The sequence below is a fragment of the Diplotaxodon limnothrissa genome, linkage group LG3 (genome assembly GCF_057381915.1).
Source record: "Diplotaxodon limnothrissa isolate DT_005_m linkage group LG3, D_limnothrissa_male_GT1.1, whole genome shotgun sequence".
Taxonomy (NCBI): domain Eukaryota; kingdom Metazoa; phylum Chordata; class Actinopteri; order Cichliformes; family Cichlidae; genus Diplotaxodon; species Diplotaxodon limnothrissa.
This window is the reverse complement of record NC_140598.1, coordinates 49285590-49306074: the sequence shown is the minus strand read 5'-3', so window position 1 is coordinate 49306074 and position 20485 is coordinate 49285590. Positions and strand designations below refer to the sequence as shown.

The 20485-nt window shown below is 41.5% G+C and overlaps 1 protein-coding gene across 1 annotated transcript; it reads left to right on the top strand.

Moving 5' to 3' along the window:
- The first annotated feature begins 487 nt into the window (after positions 1–487).
- On the top strand, positions 488–19957 carry gba2 (glucosidase, beta (bile acid) 2). The gene is made up of 17 exons (XM_085350787.1): positions 488–836; positions 5751–5842; positions 6111–6226; positions 6959–7177; positions 7947–8186; positions 8368–8470; positions 9686–9839; positions 12768–12893; positions 13232–13416; positions 13668–13772; positions 13870–13977; positions 14362–14513; positions 14621–14727; positions 16821–16963; positions 17198–17313; positions 18200–18391; positions 19641–19957. Exons 1-17 carry the CDS (start codon positions 643–645, stop codon positions 19839–19841), a joined length of 2553 nt encoding a protein of 850 aa, XP_085206913.1. The 5' UTR covers positions 488–642; the 3' UTR covers positions 19842–19957.
- The last annotated feature ends 528 nt before the right edge of the window (positions 19958–20485 follow it).

The window sequence follows — 20485 nt, the reverse complement described above, 5'->3', positions numbered from 1 at the left end:
ACGGCTTTAAAGCAAAGAGGCGTTCCGTGGTCACCGTTTAAGGTGCGATTATATTGTGTGTTTTCGGCGTTGCAGCTAACCGGCTGTTACTTGATGTTGGCCCCCTGAATGTGCACAGTGTAAATGTGATTGCCGCATTTTAACCATTGCTTTTTGTTCTGTTCTTAGGTGTTCCGGCTAAAAAATTCTGCTGGTATTTCGCCGTCAGCTATCCATCCACCCATCCGTCGGTGCTGACAGCTGCATATCCACATCCGGACTCAGTGCTGAGGAGTGGGTGGGGAGGGGGTCGACCAAAACAGAAATCAAAGGGTGGGGGGTTGCATCAAGACGCCCATGAGGATATGAAAACACTGGATGAATGCTACAACTAAAGAATGGCACAGGAACTTCCAACTTAAATTTGGATTCATTCATTGAGCAAGCCTTAAGAGCTTATCAGTGGAGAACAGGTTTAACCCACTGGAATGACACCGGCGCTTTTATTACTCCTGAAACCTGTGACTGACTACCACATTAGTGGTTTTGGTCCGTGGTGAGGGCACTGTAAGCTGGCTCTGGCTACAATAGTTGTTGGCAACTCCCTGCTTGTAAGTGTTTCAAGACCTGAAGTTTCATTGTCATTGTTTAAAAGTCTGCAAAATGACTTCAGAGTGGAGTGAGAAATCCACAGCAGACCTCATGAGCAGGTATGTCTCCAAGGAAATGGGATACAATGTGCCCAAGGAAGGTTGGCGTATCTGTCTGGCGCACGAGTTCAAGGAGAAGAGAAAGCCCTTTCAAGCAAAAGACGTCTCTCTGGCCAACATCTGGGGGCATATCGGCCTTGGAGTCAGGTTAGATCTTTTTCTCAGCACACCCTGCCTGCTTCATGTTACACCTCAATGCAGCCAGCCTTTTTATTATTCACTGTACAATATTCATGTTAACATGGTGGAGAGCCATGGGAGGCATCAGACTATAGTGTCACGTTTCTCAGATCACACCTGAGCGCAAGCCTGCAAGTGCAGTGTTGACCTGAAAATGTTACTGGTGCTTCTCTGAAAATTAAGCATCAAGACGGCCAGCTGCAGGAGTCCATTTTTTTTAGTTTCTTCTGCAGTGCTCCCAGCCCATCAGTTTAGTTTACTCTGGAGCAAAATCCCAAATGATGCTCACAAAAATCTTATTTACATAAGTTGAACTTTTTTGTTGCAATACATACAAGTTCAGCAGTAATGCAAAATGTTCTAAGGGTTTCCTGTGTTAATAAATATAGTAGTTAAACCTCTTTTCCTATGGTCTGTCAACTCTGGTTCCAGGTCAGTGCCAAGTTCAAAGTGCATGTCATTTATGGCTCTTTGACTTTAAAACCTCTGTAGCAATAAAGGCAGCGAGCGAGGTTAAGCATTCACCATCCCACAAACATGATCTTAATGCTCTTAATGTTGCCTCCACCTAGAGAGAAATATCCAGCCTGGCCTTCAACGCCTGTAGTGACTGTTTTTTCTGAAACCTGCTGATATCTGAGATGCAAAGTAGTACATTCTGCAGCTTTAGTGGACTGTACAGCCAGCTGTGGTACTGTTTAAATCCTGACAATGTGCCTTGACGAAGGAGTATGTGTCTGTCAGAGTGACTCTGCGAGGCTCACCAGTCATTAGGACTGCTCCTTGACTTGGGAAAGAAAAGAAAAGCTAGCTAGTTTCCCTACAACTTAATTGGCACACTGTGTGACACAGTGGACTGTTTTTCAGACTCACTGTGGAAAAGATGCCCGTTTGAGCTCACACAGCTTAGGTTGAGGTTCACAGACTGGTCTGCATTCATAGATCTGCACCAGAGTCTGGCCATTGTTTGCTTTTGTACAGAATAACAAAATCCTGACAATGGCCTACCCTGCTGTAGCTTCAAATAACATTGTTTAACAAATCCTTTTCACCCTGACTGGAGCTGTATTGATAGACCATTGTTCTACCTCTGGTTTGAACTCTGCTCTGAAGTTATTGTTTGGAACTACACTGTCATGCACAGCAGTCATGCACAGCAGTTCTGCTGTTGCACAGGATCTTCCTCACAGCAAGTAGAAAGCTCTCTGTGGCTGAAACCTTAATAATTCTGGTCTGTTTCCTATTTTAATGCTGCACAAGTGTTGTTTGTAATTCAATTAAAAATGTATTCATATAGCTCACCTGACTGCAAACAATAACCGCAGATGGTTGCCCCTCCCTGAGCCTGGCTCTGCCCGAGGTTTCTTCCTGATAAAGAAAAGAGTTTTTTCTCCCCACTGTTAGATAAGATAAGATAAGATAACTCTTTATTGTCATTGCACAGTCATACATAGTACAGTAGTACAATGAAATTGGAAAAACTGTCCTACGTCGGCACTACATATAACACAACACGACACGATATGACACATCACAACGCAACAAACAACACAACACAGTATATTAACTTAGTATAAAAAAGAAGAATAAGTGTATGTGTATTGCACACTGTTATTATTGCACATTAATTATTATTGCACCTTGTTATAAATATAAATATTATTGTTATCGTTTTAAACATTGTTACCTCCCCCCTAAAAAAGTCCAGGGAGGTATCCAGTCAGGTCAGCTATTTACATTGATCAGGGCTATTGCCCTGTTGTAAAAGCTGTCCTTGAGTCTATTTGTTCGGGACCTCAGCAGCCTGAACCTCCTGCCAGACGGCAGCAGCTTAAACACCCGGTGTCCTGGGTGTGTGCAGTCCCGTAGGATGCTGCGTGCCCTCTTGAGACAGCGAGTGCTGTACAGGTCCTTCAGGGAGGGACGAGGATGTCCAATGATTTTTTGGGCCATGTTGATGACCCTCTGGAGTGCCTTTCTGTGTGCTGTGGTGCAGCTGGAGAACCACACACCGATGCAATATGTCAGCACACTTTCAATGGAGCAGCGGTAGAAGACGGTCAGCAGCTCCTTCTTCAGGTCCATTTTTCTGAGGATTCTCAGAAAGTGGAGACGCTGTTGGGCCTTCTTTAAGACCGCAGAGGTGTTAGAGCTCCATTGGAGGTCTGTGTCTATGTGCACACCCAGAAACTTGAAACTGGAGACCCTTTCCACGCACTCCCCGTTGATGCTGACAGGCTGCAGCTCGGACTTCCTCCTTCTGAAGTCAACTACCAGTTCTTTTGTCTTGGTGGTATTGAGGTCCAGGTTGTTATCTGCACACCAATCTGACAGCCTCTGAACTTCAGCTCTGTATGCCGTCTCATCTCCCCCTGAGATGAGCCCCACCACAGTGGTATCATCTGCAAACTTGATGACTGTGTTGTCTGGGTGGGAACTAACACAGTCATGTGTGTACAGAGTGTACAGTAGGGGACTCAGTACACAGCCTTGTGGAGAGCCGGTGTTGAGGCTGAGGGCTGAGGAAAGATGAGGCCCCACTCTAACTCTCTGTACACGGTCTGAGAAGAAGTCTCTGATCCAGCGGCAGGTGGTGGAAGGAAGTCCAATTTCCAGCAGTTTAACTATTAGTCTGTCCGGGAGTATCGTATTGAAAGCAGAGCTAAAGTCACCAAAGAGCAGCCTGGCGTAACGGCCCTGCACTTCCAGGTGAGAGATGGTGGTGTGGAGCGTTGTAGCAATGGCATCTTCAGTTGATCTGTTAGCTCTGTATACAAACTGGAGCGGGTCAAGTGTGGGTGGCAAGCAGGACATGATGTGACGTCGGACCAGTTTCTCGAAGCACTTCATTATAACAGGTGTTAGAGCAACTGGTCGGTAGTCGTTGAGGCTGCTAATGTTAGTACGCTTTGGCAGTGGGACAATTGTGGCTGACTTTAGGCACGGCGGGATGCAGGACTGGGACAGTGAAGTGTTGAAGATCTTAGTGATGACCCCAGCCAGATGGTCTGCACACTCTTTTAGGACCTTTGCGGTTACCCCATCTGGTCCGGCGGCCTTCCTGGGGTTTACTGCCCTCAGTGTGCGCCTCACCTCATATTCCTGCACTATGAGGCTTGGGCTGCTGCTGCTGTCCGATGTTTTTGCTGCTGCTGCCTCTGGTCCCTTCACCTCAAAGTGTGCGAAGAAGTGGTTCAGCTCCTCCGCAAGCTCCGCGTTACCCTCAGTCAACGTGGTATTGCCAGGTTTGTAGTTGGTTAAGTGCTGAACTCCCTGCCATACCTGTCGTGAGTTTTTGGTGCTGAAGTGGTCTTCGATCCTTCTCTTGTACGCTGCCTTGGCCTCTCTGATGCCTCTTTTCAACTCAGATCTGGCTGCACTGTACTGCATACCATCACCGGATCTAAAAGCGGTGTCACGTTGCTTCAGCAGGACCTGGACCTCTTTAGTCATCCAGGGTTTCTGGTTGGAATACACCCGGAGACGTTTGTCCACAGTGACACTGTTGACACAGAAGTTAATATATGAGAGCACTGATGTTGTGTGCTCTTCAAGGTCCTGATGTTCGAACACGCTCCAGTCCGTGTTTTCAAAACAGTCCTGTTGCCAAAGTACTTGCTCATAGGAGTTCATATGATTTTTTTTGTTTTTTTTTGTTATCGTAGTCTTTACCTTAAAGTATAACTCGCCTGTTGAGGCAACTGTTGCTGTGATTTAGCTTTGTATAAATAAAATGGAATTGAAATGGAATGGGCTCAGCGGGGCAGTCATTTGCTGCGACCATTTGGGCTGAGGGGAGGGAGATAGAAGAAAAGACACACACTGTGGAAAATGATTTTAAATGAACAACTTCCTATATTAAAGACCACCTAAACTGACATCATAACGATGTAAAACATTAACCTTTATGACAAAGAACTGAGGTGGTCTTTTGTGCTAAAAAACTCATATTTGCAACTTGTGTGACATCCCATCATCGGGGTCTCTGCGGCTCACCACCTTGGCTTAAAAAGGTATTCTTTGATGACTGCCACTGCAGATGCCTATATCTCAAACAACATAAAAGACTCAGCCAGGGTGCTGCTTTGCTGATTGCTGTCTTCCCCTCAGAGAGGGTTCTGTGCTCAGGCATCCAAATAGAGAAGCCAATAAAATGTAACAAATTGCAGCGTGTACAGAGTTGATCACAGAGTCACTGGTTTTGTTCAGCAACCCGTCAGCTTGCTGCAGATTTATCATGGTCATTTCCCCAAAGCTCTTCAAAGACCCTTCAAGAACACTCGAGGCTCAAAAGTCTTGACTTTTAAAATAAAAGCATAAAAACCCACTGTGCATTAAGAAAATGAGCTAAAAGCTAGAGACCGTAAATAAAGATGTCTTAGCTGTAAATGTATGTTAAATGTAACGAAGGCTCGTGCTAAACAAACAGTCTTGTGCTATAGATCTTAGATCAGAGTGCAAACAGATTAATGACTCAACTCTCAGGCTCTGAAAGCAGTTTGAATTCTTTTGTAACGTGGCCTAATTATTTGACAATGTATTCTTGCTTGAAAGGAAGTGCGGGGCCCACCCACACATTTACACATGCTAGAATCCAACTGTCACTTCGACTACCTTTGCAGGCACTTCCGTTAAGCAGTTGCACAACTCTCTTTTTTTCTCACAGCATGCTGGTGTGTGCAAATTGTTTGATTCAGCTTTGGCTGAAAAGGTGCCTTTAACACAAAAACAAACGAGCAAGGAGAAAAGGCGTGCTCATGTGACTGACCTGGTAATTTTCTAAATCTCTGATTGTTAAAGCATTCCCAATCAATGCTCTTCAACAAAACCAGATCAGTGTCTCAGTATTTCTAGATATTCCTGTTGCTTGTGTTCATCCAGGTATCTAAAGTTTTGGTACAAGAAGACGCAGGTGGAAAAGAAGGCTCCGTTCATTGATATGTTTGGTGCCCAACCCTTACGCCAAATCTACGGTGAGTGTTTTTACAGACTGAGGCTCAAATTTTTTTTGCAACTTTTTTATGATAAATCTTAACATAAAACACAGTTCTGTTTACTTTAAATATAATCATGATCAATAGTGTGCAAACAAATTGGGATCATTGAGAACCTGTTGAAGTCTCACAGTAGGAAATACTTTGCAACCTCACGGAGAGCGACCAGTGTGTTTGTAGACTTTCCTGTCATGCTGCTTAGGATTATGCAGTTTTTGCAATGTTGACTCTGTTCTCTGATTTACAGGTGCTCCACTTGGCGGCATTGGAGGAGGTACCATCACAAGAGGTTGGAGGGGGGAGTTCTGCAGATGGCAACTTAATCCTGGGATGTACCACTACAAAACAGTCATACCCAATCAGGTGATTACAGTGGCTGACATGACAGGATGAATTCTGTAATGAACTGAAAAAACAAAAACAAATTGGATTACAATGCATTTTTGTTTCTTTGGAAGTCAGAAAATAATTTCCTCCTATTGCTGGCAGAGTCTCAGTTTACAAATAAGTACCTGCTTATCAGCTGGTGTAGATATCATAAAAACATAAAAAGCTGTACAATCCATTTTCTCATGCAGTAACTACATTGAGCTAGAATGTTTTGAGAGAGGGTGTGACTCCACGGTACTGGAACAACCCGCACACGTGTTTTTATTGTCACGAGCACTATTGTTGTCTTCATCTCAGTGTGCAAATGGCAGCTGGGAGCACTTTCGCCTTGAGAAATATCACAATGTAGAATGACAAGGCAGACAAAGTAAGCACTTCCTTGCTTAGATGACATGAGAAAAATATTTGAGCTGTAACTTCAGTGGTCACTGGGAAACAAACTGCACTCGTAGAATCAGTCAAACCTGATTTTAAAAATGCTTAAAAGGTTTGGTGTATTTGCGCCAGGTTTTAAAAGCTTCTCATCAAGACTTTATGGCTTTACTAATAGCTTACATTTGGGCATCTCTGGCTAATGCCTACAACACTGAACAAACTGAGTTTTTTTTTTTTTGTAATGACTGTGCAAATGTTTTGTCTCCAAAGACATACCATAAAACGATTATCTGTCAACATGTCCCTCTTCTCATTTTTCTGTGTTCACAGTTCACTGTGTGTTTGCGTCGTGAAGGAAAAACTGTTTACCAGCAGGTGTTATCTGTAGAGCGTCCACCTACATTACAAGGCTGGAACTGGGGCTACTGCGGGGAGTACGCCTTCTATCACGCCTTGTATCCTCGCGCCTGGACGGTTTACGACCTGCCAGGACAGAACGTCACCCTGACCTGCAGACAGATTTCCCCAGTCATCCCTCATGATTATCAGGTAACCTACAGTTGAACTCCCTCCTTTATTGCACTCAATTTGTAATTTTTACAAGGTAAAAAGCTGGTAAACTGCCGTTAAAGTGCTTAAAAAAAAGTCCACTATTACCCAACAAATCAAGTACACCAGCGGTCCCCAACCCCCGGGCCACGGGCCGGTACCGGTCCGTGAGTTGTTTGGTACTGGGCCGTGAGACTTGAGGCTCGGGTGGGAAATTTATGGTTTTCAGAGTTTTTTACCGTTAACTCTGTTTCCCTCGGTCTTTCCTGTGTTGTAGTTGTGTGTCTTATTTTGAAATAAATATTTACACGATACCATAGCGACCAGAGAGCATTAAGGCTCAGAGAAGAGGATGTTACTCTCAGTGTTGTTGGCGTGTTTCAGGAGGACGCTGCTAATAAAGTTACACAATTACACAGTGAATTTGTGCTTATTATTATATTTACAAAATACAGTTTTTATCTTGGTCGTATCATTTTACTTTGTTGTATTTAACTGCGACACCTTAAAGGCCCGTCCGTGAAAATATTGTCTGACATTAAACCGGTCCGTGGCACAAAAAAGCTTGGGGACTGCTGAACTACACCATACCACACCATGGTATTTATAAAAAAACAAACAGGGATGATCACAGGTGCTGCACAGTGAAACCACGCATAAAAAGACGGATGAACAGGATGTTCATTAGCAGATTATATGTTCTAATAAGGAATAATACTGATGTGTTAAGGTTAAGGTTAACTCATCATCTACATCTACATCCTCTCAGGACTCAAGTCTCCCAGTTGCAGTATTGGTGTGGGACATAGAGAACAAGAACGAGTACGATCTTGATGTCTCGATTATGTTTACCATGGTCAACGGATCAGGACAAAAGGACGACAAGTGTGGCGGACACTGGAATGAACCATTTCACCTGGAGAAGGAGGGGGAGGCGGTGTCTGGGGTCCTACTTCATCACTGTACTGCAGTGAACCCTTACACTCTGTGCATCGCAGCCCGAGAGCAGGTATGATTTTTAGCAGCTGTAAGAAGGTTTTTGTGCTAACTAGGCGTACAAGTATTTCCCTGGGAATGAACTCTGGACTTTTAACAATAGTCTCTGTTGTTTGGAAATGTAATCTGTTGGTATTAATGAGTATTAATCTTTAGATTTGCCAACAAGAGTGTGTTTGTGTGCACGTTACCAGTCTGACAGGGAGATCAGCCACCAGACAGCGTTCAGTCCAAAGGGACCCTGCTTCAGTCTGTGGAACGACCTCATCGATGATGGACGGCTGGACTCTCCTACAGGTCAACACTTAGAAAAATATACTGTGCAGAGAGGAGACGGATGTCTAAAAAGTAGAATGAAACAAGATTAATGCTAAATAAATCCCCACTGTGGCATTAAAATTAGTAGAAGAGAACACAAAATGTTTTATAGATTTTAGTGTAACCATATTTAAAGTAGCTTAAAAAGATGTGGAATGAAAGAAAACAGTAGTGTGTGAATCAAATTTTATTTGATTATAGTTATTTATTAAATTGTGAGTCATCTTTGCAGGCATACTTGCCAACCTTGAGACCTCAGAATTAGGGAGACATTCAAAAAAGAAGGGGAGGGGCATACATATACATATGCATACACATATACAAATTTTTTTTAAAGTAAGTTAAATGTCACCGTTATTAGCCTACTGTCCCCCAGCTGGGGCTGTCCAAATTCAGAGGCTGCATCCACCTGTGGACCCGGCCTTTGTGGTCTAAGTGGGCCGGGTCCTCCGAAAGCCGGGTAGGCCAGTAGTGAGTGACTGTGACGATCTCGCCTTTAGAATTACGTCATGAGCTCTCTTGGTGGAGCTCCTTGCTATCTAAATATAACCGGACGCTGACGTAAATTCTCGACTATCTTACACTTCTGTTTAATCAGTTTTCTGTTTGACGTTTATTCAGCTGTGTGAAAACCCGGAGGAACCCTCCTGAGGGATTAATAAAGATTTATTTAATCTAATCTAATAACTTTAATCTCAGCCAAACCGATTTACTCAGGAACAAATAATAGTAATATTAAAACTAAGTAGCTTCCGCCATTGTTGGAAACTGGAATTGGCTGGGATGAATGAATGAATGAATTCTGGGATACGGTTTTTCATTTTTTTCATTTTTGTTCTCCGGGTGGAAAATCAGGAGAAATTTGGGAGAACGGTGGCTCTAGGAGATTTTCAGGAGGGTTACTGAAATTGGTGATTCTCCCGGAAAAATCGGGAGGGTTGGCATGTATGGTTGTAGGACAAATGGTCTTCTAAAGCCACATTCCAGTCCTCCAAGTACAACCCTGGATTAGTTTCATATCTTTTCTCACACTTGCTGTCATTTCTTTACTTTTCTCTCTTTAAAAAAACACAAAATTACTTTAAGACACTGAAAACAAATTATATTATTTTATTTTCGTTCTCTCTAAAGTCATCTCTGAAATATTAGAGTTTACAACAAGTCATTAACCTCTTGTCTGTCTTCCCTCTGCAGGATCCAGTCCACCAACAGTTAAAGGAGAAAAGGTAGCTGCGGCAGTAGCTGTGGGCTGCTCGGTGCCAGCTCAGGGCCATAACTCACTGGAGTTCTGCTTGGCCTGGGACATGCCCAAAATTACCTTTGGGTCTCGGGAGAAGGAGCACATGAGGTAGCTCAAACACAAAAAGGAAATACACAGACAGTATGTTGCTTTTATAAAAGACAAAAATGTCACCAAAATGTGCTGGAAGGCTTAATACTGCATTTTTCAACTATGGGCTACTTTGTAAAGAAGCACTTTATCTTTTTAGCGTGTTTCCTGTGTTGTGAGTCTTTGCTGTTGCTAAATGTAAAACAGCTTGTTTGAATTTTGCTTATTTATTATAACTACAGCAAAAAAGCATCTCTGAAGGTGATGGGCAACAAAATATACATTCATATATACAGTGGGGCAAAAAAGTATTTAGTCAGCCACCGATTGTGCAAGTTCCCCCACCTAAAATGATGACAGAGGTCAGTAATTTGCACCAGAGGTACACTTCAACTGTGAGAGACAGAATGTGAAAAAAAAATCCATGAATCCACATGGTAGGATTTGTAAAGAATTTATTCGTAAATCAGGGTGGAAAATAAGTATTTGGTCAATAACAAAAATACAACTCAATACTTTGTAACATAACCTTTGTTGGCAATAACAGAGGTCAAACGTTTACTATAGGTCTTTACCAGGTTTGCACACACAGTAGCTGGTATTTTGGCCCATTCCTCCATGCAGATCTTCTCGAGAGCAGTGATGTTTTGGGGCTGTCGCCGAGCAACACGGACTTTCAACTCCCGCCACAGATTTTCTATGGGGTTGAGGTGTGGAGACTGGCTAGGCCACTCCAGGACTTTCAAATGCTTCTTACGGAGCCACTCCTTTGTTGCCCGGGCGGTGTGTTTTGGATCATTGTCATGTTGGAAGACCCAGCCTCGTTTCATCTTCAAAGTTCTCACTGATGGAAGGAGGTTTTGGCTCAAAATCTCACGATACATGGCCCCATTCATTCTGTCCTTAACACGGATCAGTCGTCCTGTCCCCTTGGCAGAAAAACAGCCCCATAGCATGATGTTTCCACCCCCATGCTTCACAGTAGGTATGGTGTTCTTGGGATGCAACTCAGTATTCTTCTACCTCCAAACACGACGAGTTGAGTTTATACCAAAAAGTTCTACTTTGGTTTCATCTGACCACATGACATTCTCCCAATCCTCTGCTGTATCATCCATGTGCTCTCTGGCAAACTTCAGACGGGCCTGGACATGCACTGGCTTCAGCAGCGGAACACGTCTGGCACTGCGGGATTTGATTCCCTGCCGTTGTAGTGTGTTACTGATGGTGACCTTTGTTACTTTGGTCCCAGCTCTCTGCAGGTCATTCACCAGGTCCCCCCGTGTGGTTCTGGGATCTTTGCTCACCGTTCTCATGATCATTTTGACCCCACGGGATGAGATCTTGCGTGGAGCCCCAGATCCAGGGAGATTATCAGTGGTCTTGTATGTCTTCCATTTTCTGATGATTGCTCCCACAGTTGATTTTTTCACACCAAGCTGCTTGCCTATTGTAGATTCACTCTTCCCAGTCTGGTGCAGGTCTACAATACTTTTCCTGGTGTCCTTCGAAAGCTCTTTGGTCTTGGCCATGGCGGAGTTTGAAGTCTGACTGTTTGAGGCGGTGGACAGGTGTCTTTTATACAGATGATGAGTTCAAACAGGTGCCATTCATACAGGTAACGAGTGGGGGACAGAAAAGCTTCTTACAGAAGACGTTACAGGTCTGTGAGAGCCAGAGATTTTCCTTGTTTGAGGTGACCAAATACTTATTTTCCACCCTAATTTACGAATAAATTCTTTACAAATCCTACCATGTGAATTCATGGATTTTTTTTTTCACATTCTGTCTCTCACAGTTGAAGTGTACCTCTGGTGCAAATTACTGACCTCTGTCATCATTTTAGGTGGGGGAACTTGCACAATCGGTGGCTGACTAAATACTTTTTTGCCCCACTGTATTAGAGCAGGGCGATATGACCAAAAATATTTATCACGATATACATTTGAAAATTTGCGATAACGATATAACTGACGATATAATTGACACTAGACAAAGTACTTTACAACTCCACAACTTTATTTGTGCAAAAAAAAAAAAAAATCAACGTATTTTCACTTAAACAAGCAGCTGTTTTTTATGTGCATTAAAGTTATATAAAAATGTTAAAATGCAAATTCCTTACTGACAGTTTAACCAAAAGGCATTTCCAGTGGGAATTGGCCAACATGTCCTCAGCATAACCATGTATAATATCCACAAAACTTAAAAAGAGGTTATACACACAATACAGTAATATTATGTTGAAGCACAGTACGTATCACTCTGCAAGGCTCCTGCCTACGATGGCTGTAACGCTCCGACAATCCATCAAGTGGTGCGGGTTCGTAGCTTAGCAAAGTCGTACTGAAACGTTTGACAGATTTTCGAGCGCCGTGTACATACAATCGTTTCGAGGTCAGTAAACACAACCAGAATTCATACATAAAGCACACGGGATTATAAGGTAAGGGGCACTGTCGATTTTCAGAAAAATCAAAGGATTGATTTAAAGTGTGCCGTATTTTCCAAAAAACACGGTAATAACGACGGCCCGCTAGCATGCTCTACCAAAAATAGTGCTTTGTTGTGTATCTGACGGACGAAAGCTAAACCAGTTCCACACCACTGAAGTTGCAGCATTTTTACAAACCAATTCTGGTTCATCCGTTTCATTCAACGACCGGCTTTCGCTCTTCTCATTCTGCGTCGCCGCCATGTGCGTATGAAAACAAAGGCACTGTGCATGCGCGTTCTACCCATATTCTATCGCCATATTTCATTTTCTCATCGTTGCCCAACATTATACCGGTATTACCGTGAACGGTATGATATGGCCCAGCCCTAATAAATACACACACACACACACACACACACACACACACACACACACACACTGATTGTCTTGATGAGTGTGTAGGATTTTGAAACTTGTTTTTTTTTTTTGTTTTTTTTTATTGTTTGCAGGAGATACACTCGTTACTTTGGGACCACAGGAGATGCATCCCCCTCACTCAGCCATTATGCCCTAACACACTACAAGCAGTGGGAGAAAAGCATTGAGGAGTGGCAGAGACCCATACTGCAGGACAGGTGCTTTATTGCCCGTTATTGCACTGTGGACAGATACAGTTTAATGGCAGAGTTTGCTTCTTGTAGTATATTTAGAAAGCCATTTGTGGTGTTTTAATTTGCTTCATTGAATTTATTGAGTACAATTTCTTCCTTATTGGGCTCTTTGTTTTGTCATAGTGTATTTTATTTTGTTGAGCTCTATATTTAACTAGCTTTATCTAAAATTAGATTTTATAGCACTGAAAGCTTTGCAGGTCAGAAACATCTACAGCTAATATTAAATAAATGTGGTATATTAGTTCAGAACCTCAGTAGCTAAGCACTTTTTTACTTTCTATGTCTCTCATGCGCTGCAGTTCTCTACCTTCCTGGTATAAGTCAGCACTGTTTAACGAGTTATACTTTGTGGCGGATGGTGGGACCGTGTGGACGGAGATAATGGAGGATGTTGACATCAGTGGCGGCATACGTAGCGAGGACGGAGGTCTGCCAGCTCAACCCACTGTCATCAAGGAGTATGGACGTTTCGCTTACCTAGAAGGTAGGCAAGAAAAGGGGTGCAGGGAAGTTATGAAAAATGAAACTCATATCCTTCAACTGTGACATGTAGATGGTAACAATTAATTAAGTGCATACTAACATAAAAGTGTTACAGTTTAGCATTTGTTTTTTTGTTAAACAAAACATTTCCAGTTTTATGTTACTCTCACAGTCTGGGCTATTTTGTGTGTGTGTGTGTGTGTGTGTATGTATATAAGCTTGTGCTTTGACCACACATTACCTGTTTTCCAGGTCAGGAGTACAGAATGTACAACACATATGATGTGCACTTCTACGCCTCTTTTGCACTTATCATGCTGTGGCCCAAACTTGCCTTGAGTTTGCAGTACGACATTGGTGAGTGTAGTGTGCATTTTTATCTGTGGTCTTAAGCTTGTGTGTTTCATAAAGAGCCATCCTAAGACCTAGTTTTACAGCATTACCCTCTTCTCAGCTGGCAGTGTGGTTCAGCAAGACCTCACGGAGAGACTCCACCTAATGAGCGGACTTTATTCTCCCATCAAAACCAAAAATGTGGTGCCTCATGACATCGGAGACCCAGGTATGACAAAAGCAAAAACCTTACTTACATTTTATTTCCAACAAAGGCCTGTTGGAAGCAGCATGTCTATGAAATGGAATGTAGAGAGCTGTGCAACACACTTTATTTATTAAATATGACACCCGACGATGTCACAGTCATGTTGTAACCGGATGATATTGTTGTATTGTATTAAAATAATCTTAAATACCAGAGTTTTAGTATACCCCTTCCTTGCCCTTTGCGGGGAGTTGCAGTCTTTGAGTGCTCTTGTTAAAAAAATAAATAAAAGATTGATGGCTGGAGTACCTTTTAGGCAGTTATTTTTCAGTTCAGCCCTTAGCAGAATTAAAATCATCTTCCTGACACTTTCTATTATCGTTTCTTGAAACTTTTTTTCTTTAGATGACGAGCCCTGGGTGAGGGTGAATGCCTACCTCATTCATGACACCGCACACTGGAAGGACCTGAACCTGAAGTTTGTCCTGCAGGTATACAGGGACTTTCATCTTACCCAGGACAGGCAATACCTCCAGGACATGTGGCCCATCTGCCAGGTATAACTGGTGACATATTCTTAATTACACTGACTGCGAAGGATAATTCATTTTAGACATCGCATACAAAGGTGGATGTATATTAAATTTTTTTGTTTATCTATTAGGCAGTGATGGAGTCCGAGTTGAAATTTGACCTGGATGGAGATGGCCTAATAGAGAACTCTGGATATGCTGACCAGACCTATGATGGCTGGATAGTGACTGGACCAAGGTGAGAGTTGGACAATTAAAGTCATGTCAATTCAGTTTTATTTTTATTACTTAATGCCAAATCACAAAAACAGGCACCTCAAAATGTTGAATATTTTAAGGTAAAGACCATGCAGTAATAGAGAGAAACCACCAATGAGCAGATGACCCACTTTGAGCTACCACTTGGTGACAAATGAAAAGGGGAGGCAAAAAATCTTTTAACAGGAAGAAATCTCCATAAGAACCAGGCTCAGGGAGGGCAGCCATCTGCTGTAAGCAGTTAGCAATGAGAGGAGGGAGACGAGACAAAAGACACACTGTGGAAGACAGTCAGAGATTAATAATAACTAATGATTAAATGCTGAGTGATGTATAAACAGACAGAATGTCTTTATACACAAGTAAGAACACAGCAGCCCAGGCCTATTGCTGCATAATAGCATTATTGCACATGTGTATCACATCAATGATGTGTCTTTGTACTTGAAAACTGGGGGTCAGGGATGACCTGCGATGCAGAAGCTCCTCACAGATCTGAACTGGCTTCATTTGAGCTGGAAAATAAGGTTGTTTTTATTTTTCACTTGCTAATTTTGTGCTTCAAGATGACACTGAAAGAAAGTAGGCAAAGTACTAAACACACATCAGATGTACTAGTCCATTTTTTTAAATCTTGAAAGTTGTTGATTTTTGTTTTGTTTTGCAAGATGAATTCAGGAGTAGTAATTTTGAAATTTATACTGGCCAAACACTTAATTGGGTACACCACCAGCAACCTGAACTGTTGATACAAGGCAAGATGGAGCTATCCTTCCATGCTGATTTTTTGTGTTTGTTTGTTTCAACATTTTTATTTTAAACTTTAGATGTAAACAAAACAAGAAAATCAACATTTATCAAACTTGTATTTCATTCTGTACCTCAAGTTTCAGAAAGCCAGCTGGTGAAAGGAGACCAAATACAGTTATACTGATAAAGTTTGTCTAACAGACCATGAGTCACTTTTTCGTAGGATGTTTAACCAACGTCATTAACCATTCTTCAAAGGAAGGGGGCACTTTTCCTGGTCTTTCCTGGTCTTAGCAAGACCCGTTTAGCCTTGGTAAGAGGCAGGATGATGCTTTTTTTATATGGGGGGAGAAGTCGCAGTCAGAATGTTCTATGGTTATACTAACCATGGAAAGTTTTGGTGAGACGCGAAATGTTCTTTTCAGAACACTGAAAATGACCTCCAGGATATTTTCCCACCAGTCCCAAAGTGCTGGATAGCTCCATAGAATATGTAGAATCAAGGCACTCTGGCCATCACATCTCCAGCAATTGTCCATAGGAATCAAGGTTCATTTGTGCAACTGTTGCAGTGTTTAATACCACCTGTGGATTATCTTTAACTGGATGAATCTGCTGCCTATCTCCTTATACATGGTAATAATATTATGAAGACATGACTCCCATTCAGCTGGAGAAATGTCCACTGCCAGATCTTGGGCCTAGCAACCTTTAACGTTGGAAAGAGGGTCAGCTATCTGATCTTGCATTAAATGGTAGATCTTAGGGGTAATACCTTTACCAAAGGGTGATCTTGAAAGCAGTGCTTCCACAGGGCTGCCCGCAGGGCAACTCCTGGGACTTCCCAGCTATTTCAATAAAGAACTGCACATTTGGACATATCTCCAGAATCAATTGTGCTCCAAATTTTATATAGCTCAACAATCTGATTGAAGCCCAGGAAATGGTTTGTTCTGCAATAAAATAAATATGATACATAGAGGATGCCTGCCTTCCATGCTTTTTACACCAAATTCAGAGCCTGCCATCTGAATGTTGCAACAGAAATTGAGACTACTCAGACCAGGTTTCTCTTGTATACCATCAGTAATTTAAGCATATTCGTAATAATTTGGCTTTTAATCAAATATAGTGAGAATAAAATTTAGAGACACATATTTTGGCTTTACATGCAAAGGTTTTGGGTAAATCTAAGTACTGAATCAGACTTGATAACCAGATTTTTCTTTTATGTGGTCCAAAGTAGTTTGCATCTAACAAAGAAGTAATATTAGTAAAAAAATATTGACTCCAGTATAATTTTTTTTTAATTTGTATTTTTAGTGCCTACTGTGGTGGTATGTGGGTGGCATCGCTCTGTGTGATGTGTAAAATGGCCAGACTGTTGGACAGCGAGGAGTTGTACCGTCACTACAAAGACCTGTTGGACAGAGGCAGTGCTGCTTTTGAGAAACTACTGTGGAACGGTGAGTCCAAACAATGTAGTCCTGACTTAAAATGTAATTCTTATGTTTTGGTCAGTGATGATGATAAAATGCACAAACAAATGCTTATTCTTAGGCTGGTAATAAAAAGTAATGTGTGGCAGGTATTCAAAGATGTCACATCTGTCTTTAGCTATTTTTAAATAATGTTTGACAGTGGACTGCTTGAAGACCTAAAGTGACTTCCCTTTTTGTTTCTCATCCCATCAAACACAGGCAAATACTACAACTATGACAGCAGTGGGAGAGATCTTTCTAACAGTGTCATGTCGGACCAGTGTGCTGGCTACTGGTTCCTGAGAGCATCTGGGCTGGGAGACGGAGAATTTCAGGCAAGTCTTTTATTGAGCTAGCATTAGTGTTCAGTTCAAGAGCGGTGCTTGTAAAAATGTGTTTATTATTTTATTGTTGTTTTGTGCTCTAGACTTTTGCAAGCTTAATGTGGGAGGAGCTAAATTGAAACATGTACACCAGAGTGGAGGAAATCTTTCCTAATCCTTCTGGAAAAATCACACCTTGCTGGAAACTGTTGTTAAAGTAAAGCTCATTCAGAGTTTAAAAATGTTCAAACTTCATTTCCAAGCCACTTTATACTGGAGAAACCCCCAACAATCAAACGAATCTCTGTGGTAACAGTGGGAAGGAAAAACTCCCATTTAACAGGACGAAACCTCCAACAGAACCAGGCTCACGATGAAATATTTCATCACTCATCCTAGTGATTTCTCCCACTAAAAACTCTACATTTAGATGAATAGAATCAACTTTCAGTTTTCTATTCAAGATTTTTTTTTTTAATCTTAATATTTTAAATTCCATTCTGAATTTAACAGGATGCCATGAAGAGAAGCTATTATGGGAGGAATGTCTTTTTATGTCCGGAAGATTGAAGGGAACGCTTGGGTTTTGACATTAAATGACTAGGCCTAAGTTTGACACATTTTGTAGCTGAAAAGCCACAACAGCTCTGACTTTACATTATTGATTTAAACTATCAAAAGATGTTGGGGTTTTTTTTAATGGTTTCTTTTTTTAATTGTAATGCCTGCACTGTACTAACTCCCTAAAAACGAATTAAAAATAAGTACAATTGCAAATAAATAAAACATAATATCATGTCTTTTCTGTCTGCGGGACTCCAGAATACATGTATGTTACTCGAGGAATGTTTCTGAAGGAAGTTATATGGGTTAATCATTGCTTCTTCTCTTCTTTTAGGCCTTTCCAAAAGAAAAGATCCAAAGTGCACTAAAATCTGTGTTTGACTTGAATGTAATGAGCTTTGCTGGAGGCCAGATGGGGGCAGTCAATGGCATGCGCCCTGAAGGAGTCCCTGATCGCTCCAGTGTTCAGTCTGATGAAGTGTGGATTGGAGTTGTATACGGTCTGGCAGCCACAATGATCCATGAGGTATGATCGATCTATCAATCTTCATCTTTTCTCTTTTTCTTATATCATTTTTTTAAAAGCAGCATTTTCAAAATGTCACTCTGGGTCATGGATACACTGGACAGTTGTTCAGTCAGCAGGGATCATATGTACCTACACGTTTGATTTGTTGGATTTTTATGCTGGATGCCCTTCCTGATGCAACCTCCAAAGGGATTTGTCTCCTCCTGGGATCAAACCAGGGATCTTTTGCTTGTTAGGTGAATGTGTATACCAGCTCAAAATAACTAATAAAATAAAATAATCATATAGTGACGATCACAAAATACATAAATTCTTTTTTTTGTTTCTTTTTGTTTCTTTCTTTTTTCTTTTTTTCCCCAACAAAACACGTGAAGTGCTTTTTTTCTTGCTTTTATAACAAGCTAAGGAGTTACTGGAATTGATAAACGGGTTTCTGTTAAAGCAGAAACCTGTTTATGTTATGGAATACTTTTTGATTCATGTGATTGTTTCCTGATTTCTAATGCAGTCTTTTTACTTAAATCTCAGCAAAGAGGCAATTAAGTGTCTTCTATGAAAATGTCTCAGTTACACAGGCCTAAAGACTGGTCGGCAACCCCCTGGCAACCGCTAGTCACTAGAGCGATTGCTGGAGGGACCGTGGAAGTGGTGTTGTTGTTGTTGATTTTTGTAGCCATTTTAAAAAATTGTGGTTTTGATTTTTGTGGCATGGAGTCTGACAACATCACATGTTGTCATGTTGTTCTACCTGCTCGGATTGCTTAGAATCCTGTCTGAGCAGGTACTATTTTTGTACCTGGTACCAGGTACTATCACCTAATGGAAAACCCTTAAAACTGTGGCAACCTGTGCCAAGTCGATCCAAGTGAGTGCTAATGAAAAAGGGGCTTTAGTTTCACTCCTGCTCAGTGTGTGTTTTCAGATATGTTGGTGCCTTTCTCAGGCAACCGTGAAAATCTGCTAGAGGCCAGAGCAATCATTAGGTTTTTGTTGCAGGGCCCTTTTTGTGACCATACCCAGCAACCAATAGCCATCCACTCAGGAGATGGTGATTTACATAGTGACAAGAGGTTGCCCATCAGTTTCTAGCCATGTGTGACTGAGGTACAAGCTGCACAATTAACATTTACTACCCTAAAAGTGACTTGATAATACTTGACAGTGTGGGTGTTTCTAAAGTTGTGGAGATATTGTGATCCTGAATTAAACACTACCTCAAGCCTGCAACTATTTGCCTTTTCCTCAGGGAATGCAGGAGGAAGGTATGCGTACAGCGGAGGGCTGCTACCGGACGGTGTGGGAGAAGCTGGGCATGGCCTTTCAGACCCCAGAAGCCTACTGTGAGAAGAATATCTATCGTTCTCTAGCCTACATGAGGCCTCTGAGCATTTGGGCCATGCAGCTCGCCCTGAACACTTCACAGAAGGATCAGACCACAACAGCTTAGACTGGAGTCACATACTGAACTAAGACCCGAGTCATTACAGGAGGGAACAGGAGTTCCTAGAAACTCCGCTGTAGCCACCACTTTGATCTGGACTGACACTTTGAGGTGCTGTTTAACTGTTTACAGACCCAGAATTAAATTTTCCCAAGTTTGTTTCACTGTAAATGTTTGAGGCTATGGTACCGGATTGTACATTTTCCTCTACAAAGACAGTAGGTGTGAAATAGTGATCATATTGTTAGGCAAGCACATTTGATTTTCTTTCTGTGTATGAAGTGTTAGCCAGGTAATAGCAAAAAATAAATGAATAAATCATAGCCTGTGTCTATTAAACACATTACTTTGTTACAGAACATCAAAATACTGTTTGCATACACATAAAAAAGCAAACACTACACTTCGCTGTTCACAGTCATGGCTATAATACCTGCAACATGTTTATTATCAGATTTTCTTTATTCCCTCCCTTCATCCCAACTTGATTGCTGTACTAAGTGGTGTAATTTTTGATGAGTGGTTTTGGAGATTAAGCCTGTAGTGGAAAAAAAAATTATATATATATATATATATATATATATATATATATATATATATATATATATATATATATATATATATATATATATATATATATATATATATAT

What these genes read in the sequence shown, in the direction of transcription:
- gba2 (XM_085350787.1), top strand. Translation starts at nt 643, where the DNA reads ATGACTTCAGAGTGGAGTGAGAAATCCACAGCAGACCTCATGAGCAGG. An exon ending in ACGGCTGGACTCTCCTACAG is followed by an intron (nt 8,471 to 9,685) that starts GTCAACACTTAG and finishes TTCCCTCTGCAG; the next exon opens with GATCCAGTCCACCAACAGTT. An exon ending in GAGTTTGCAGTACGACATTG is followed by an intron (nt 13,773 to 13,869) that starts GTGAGTGTAGTG and finishes CCCTCTTCTCAG; the next exon opens with CTGGCAGTGTGGTTCAGCAA.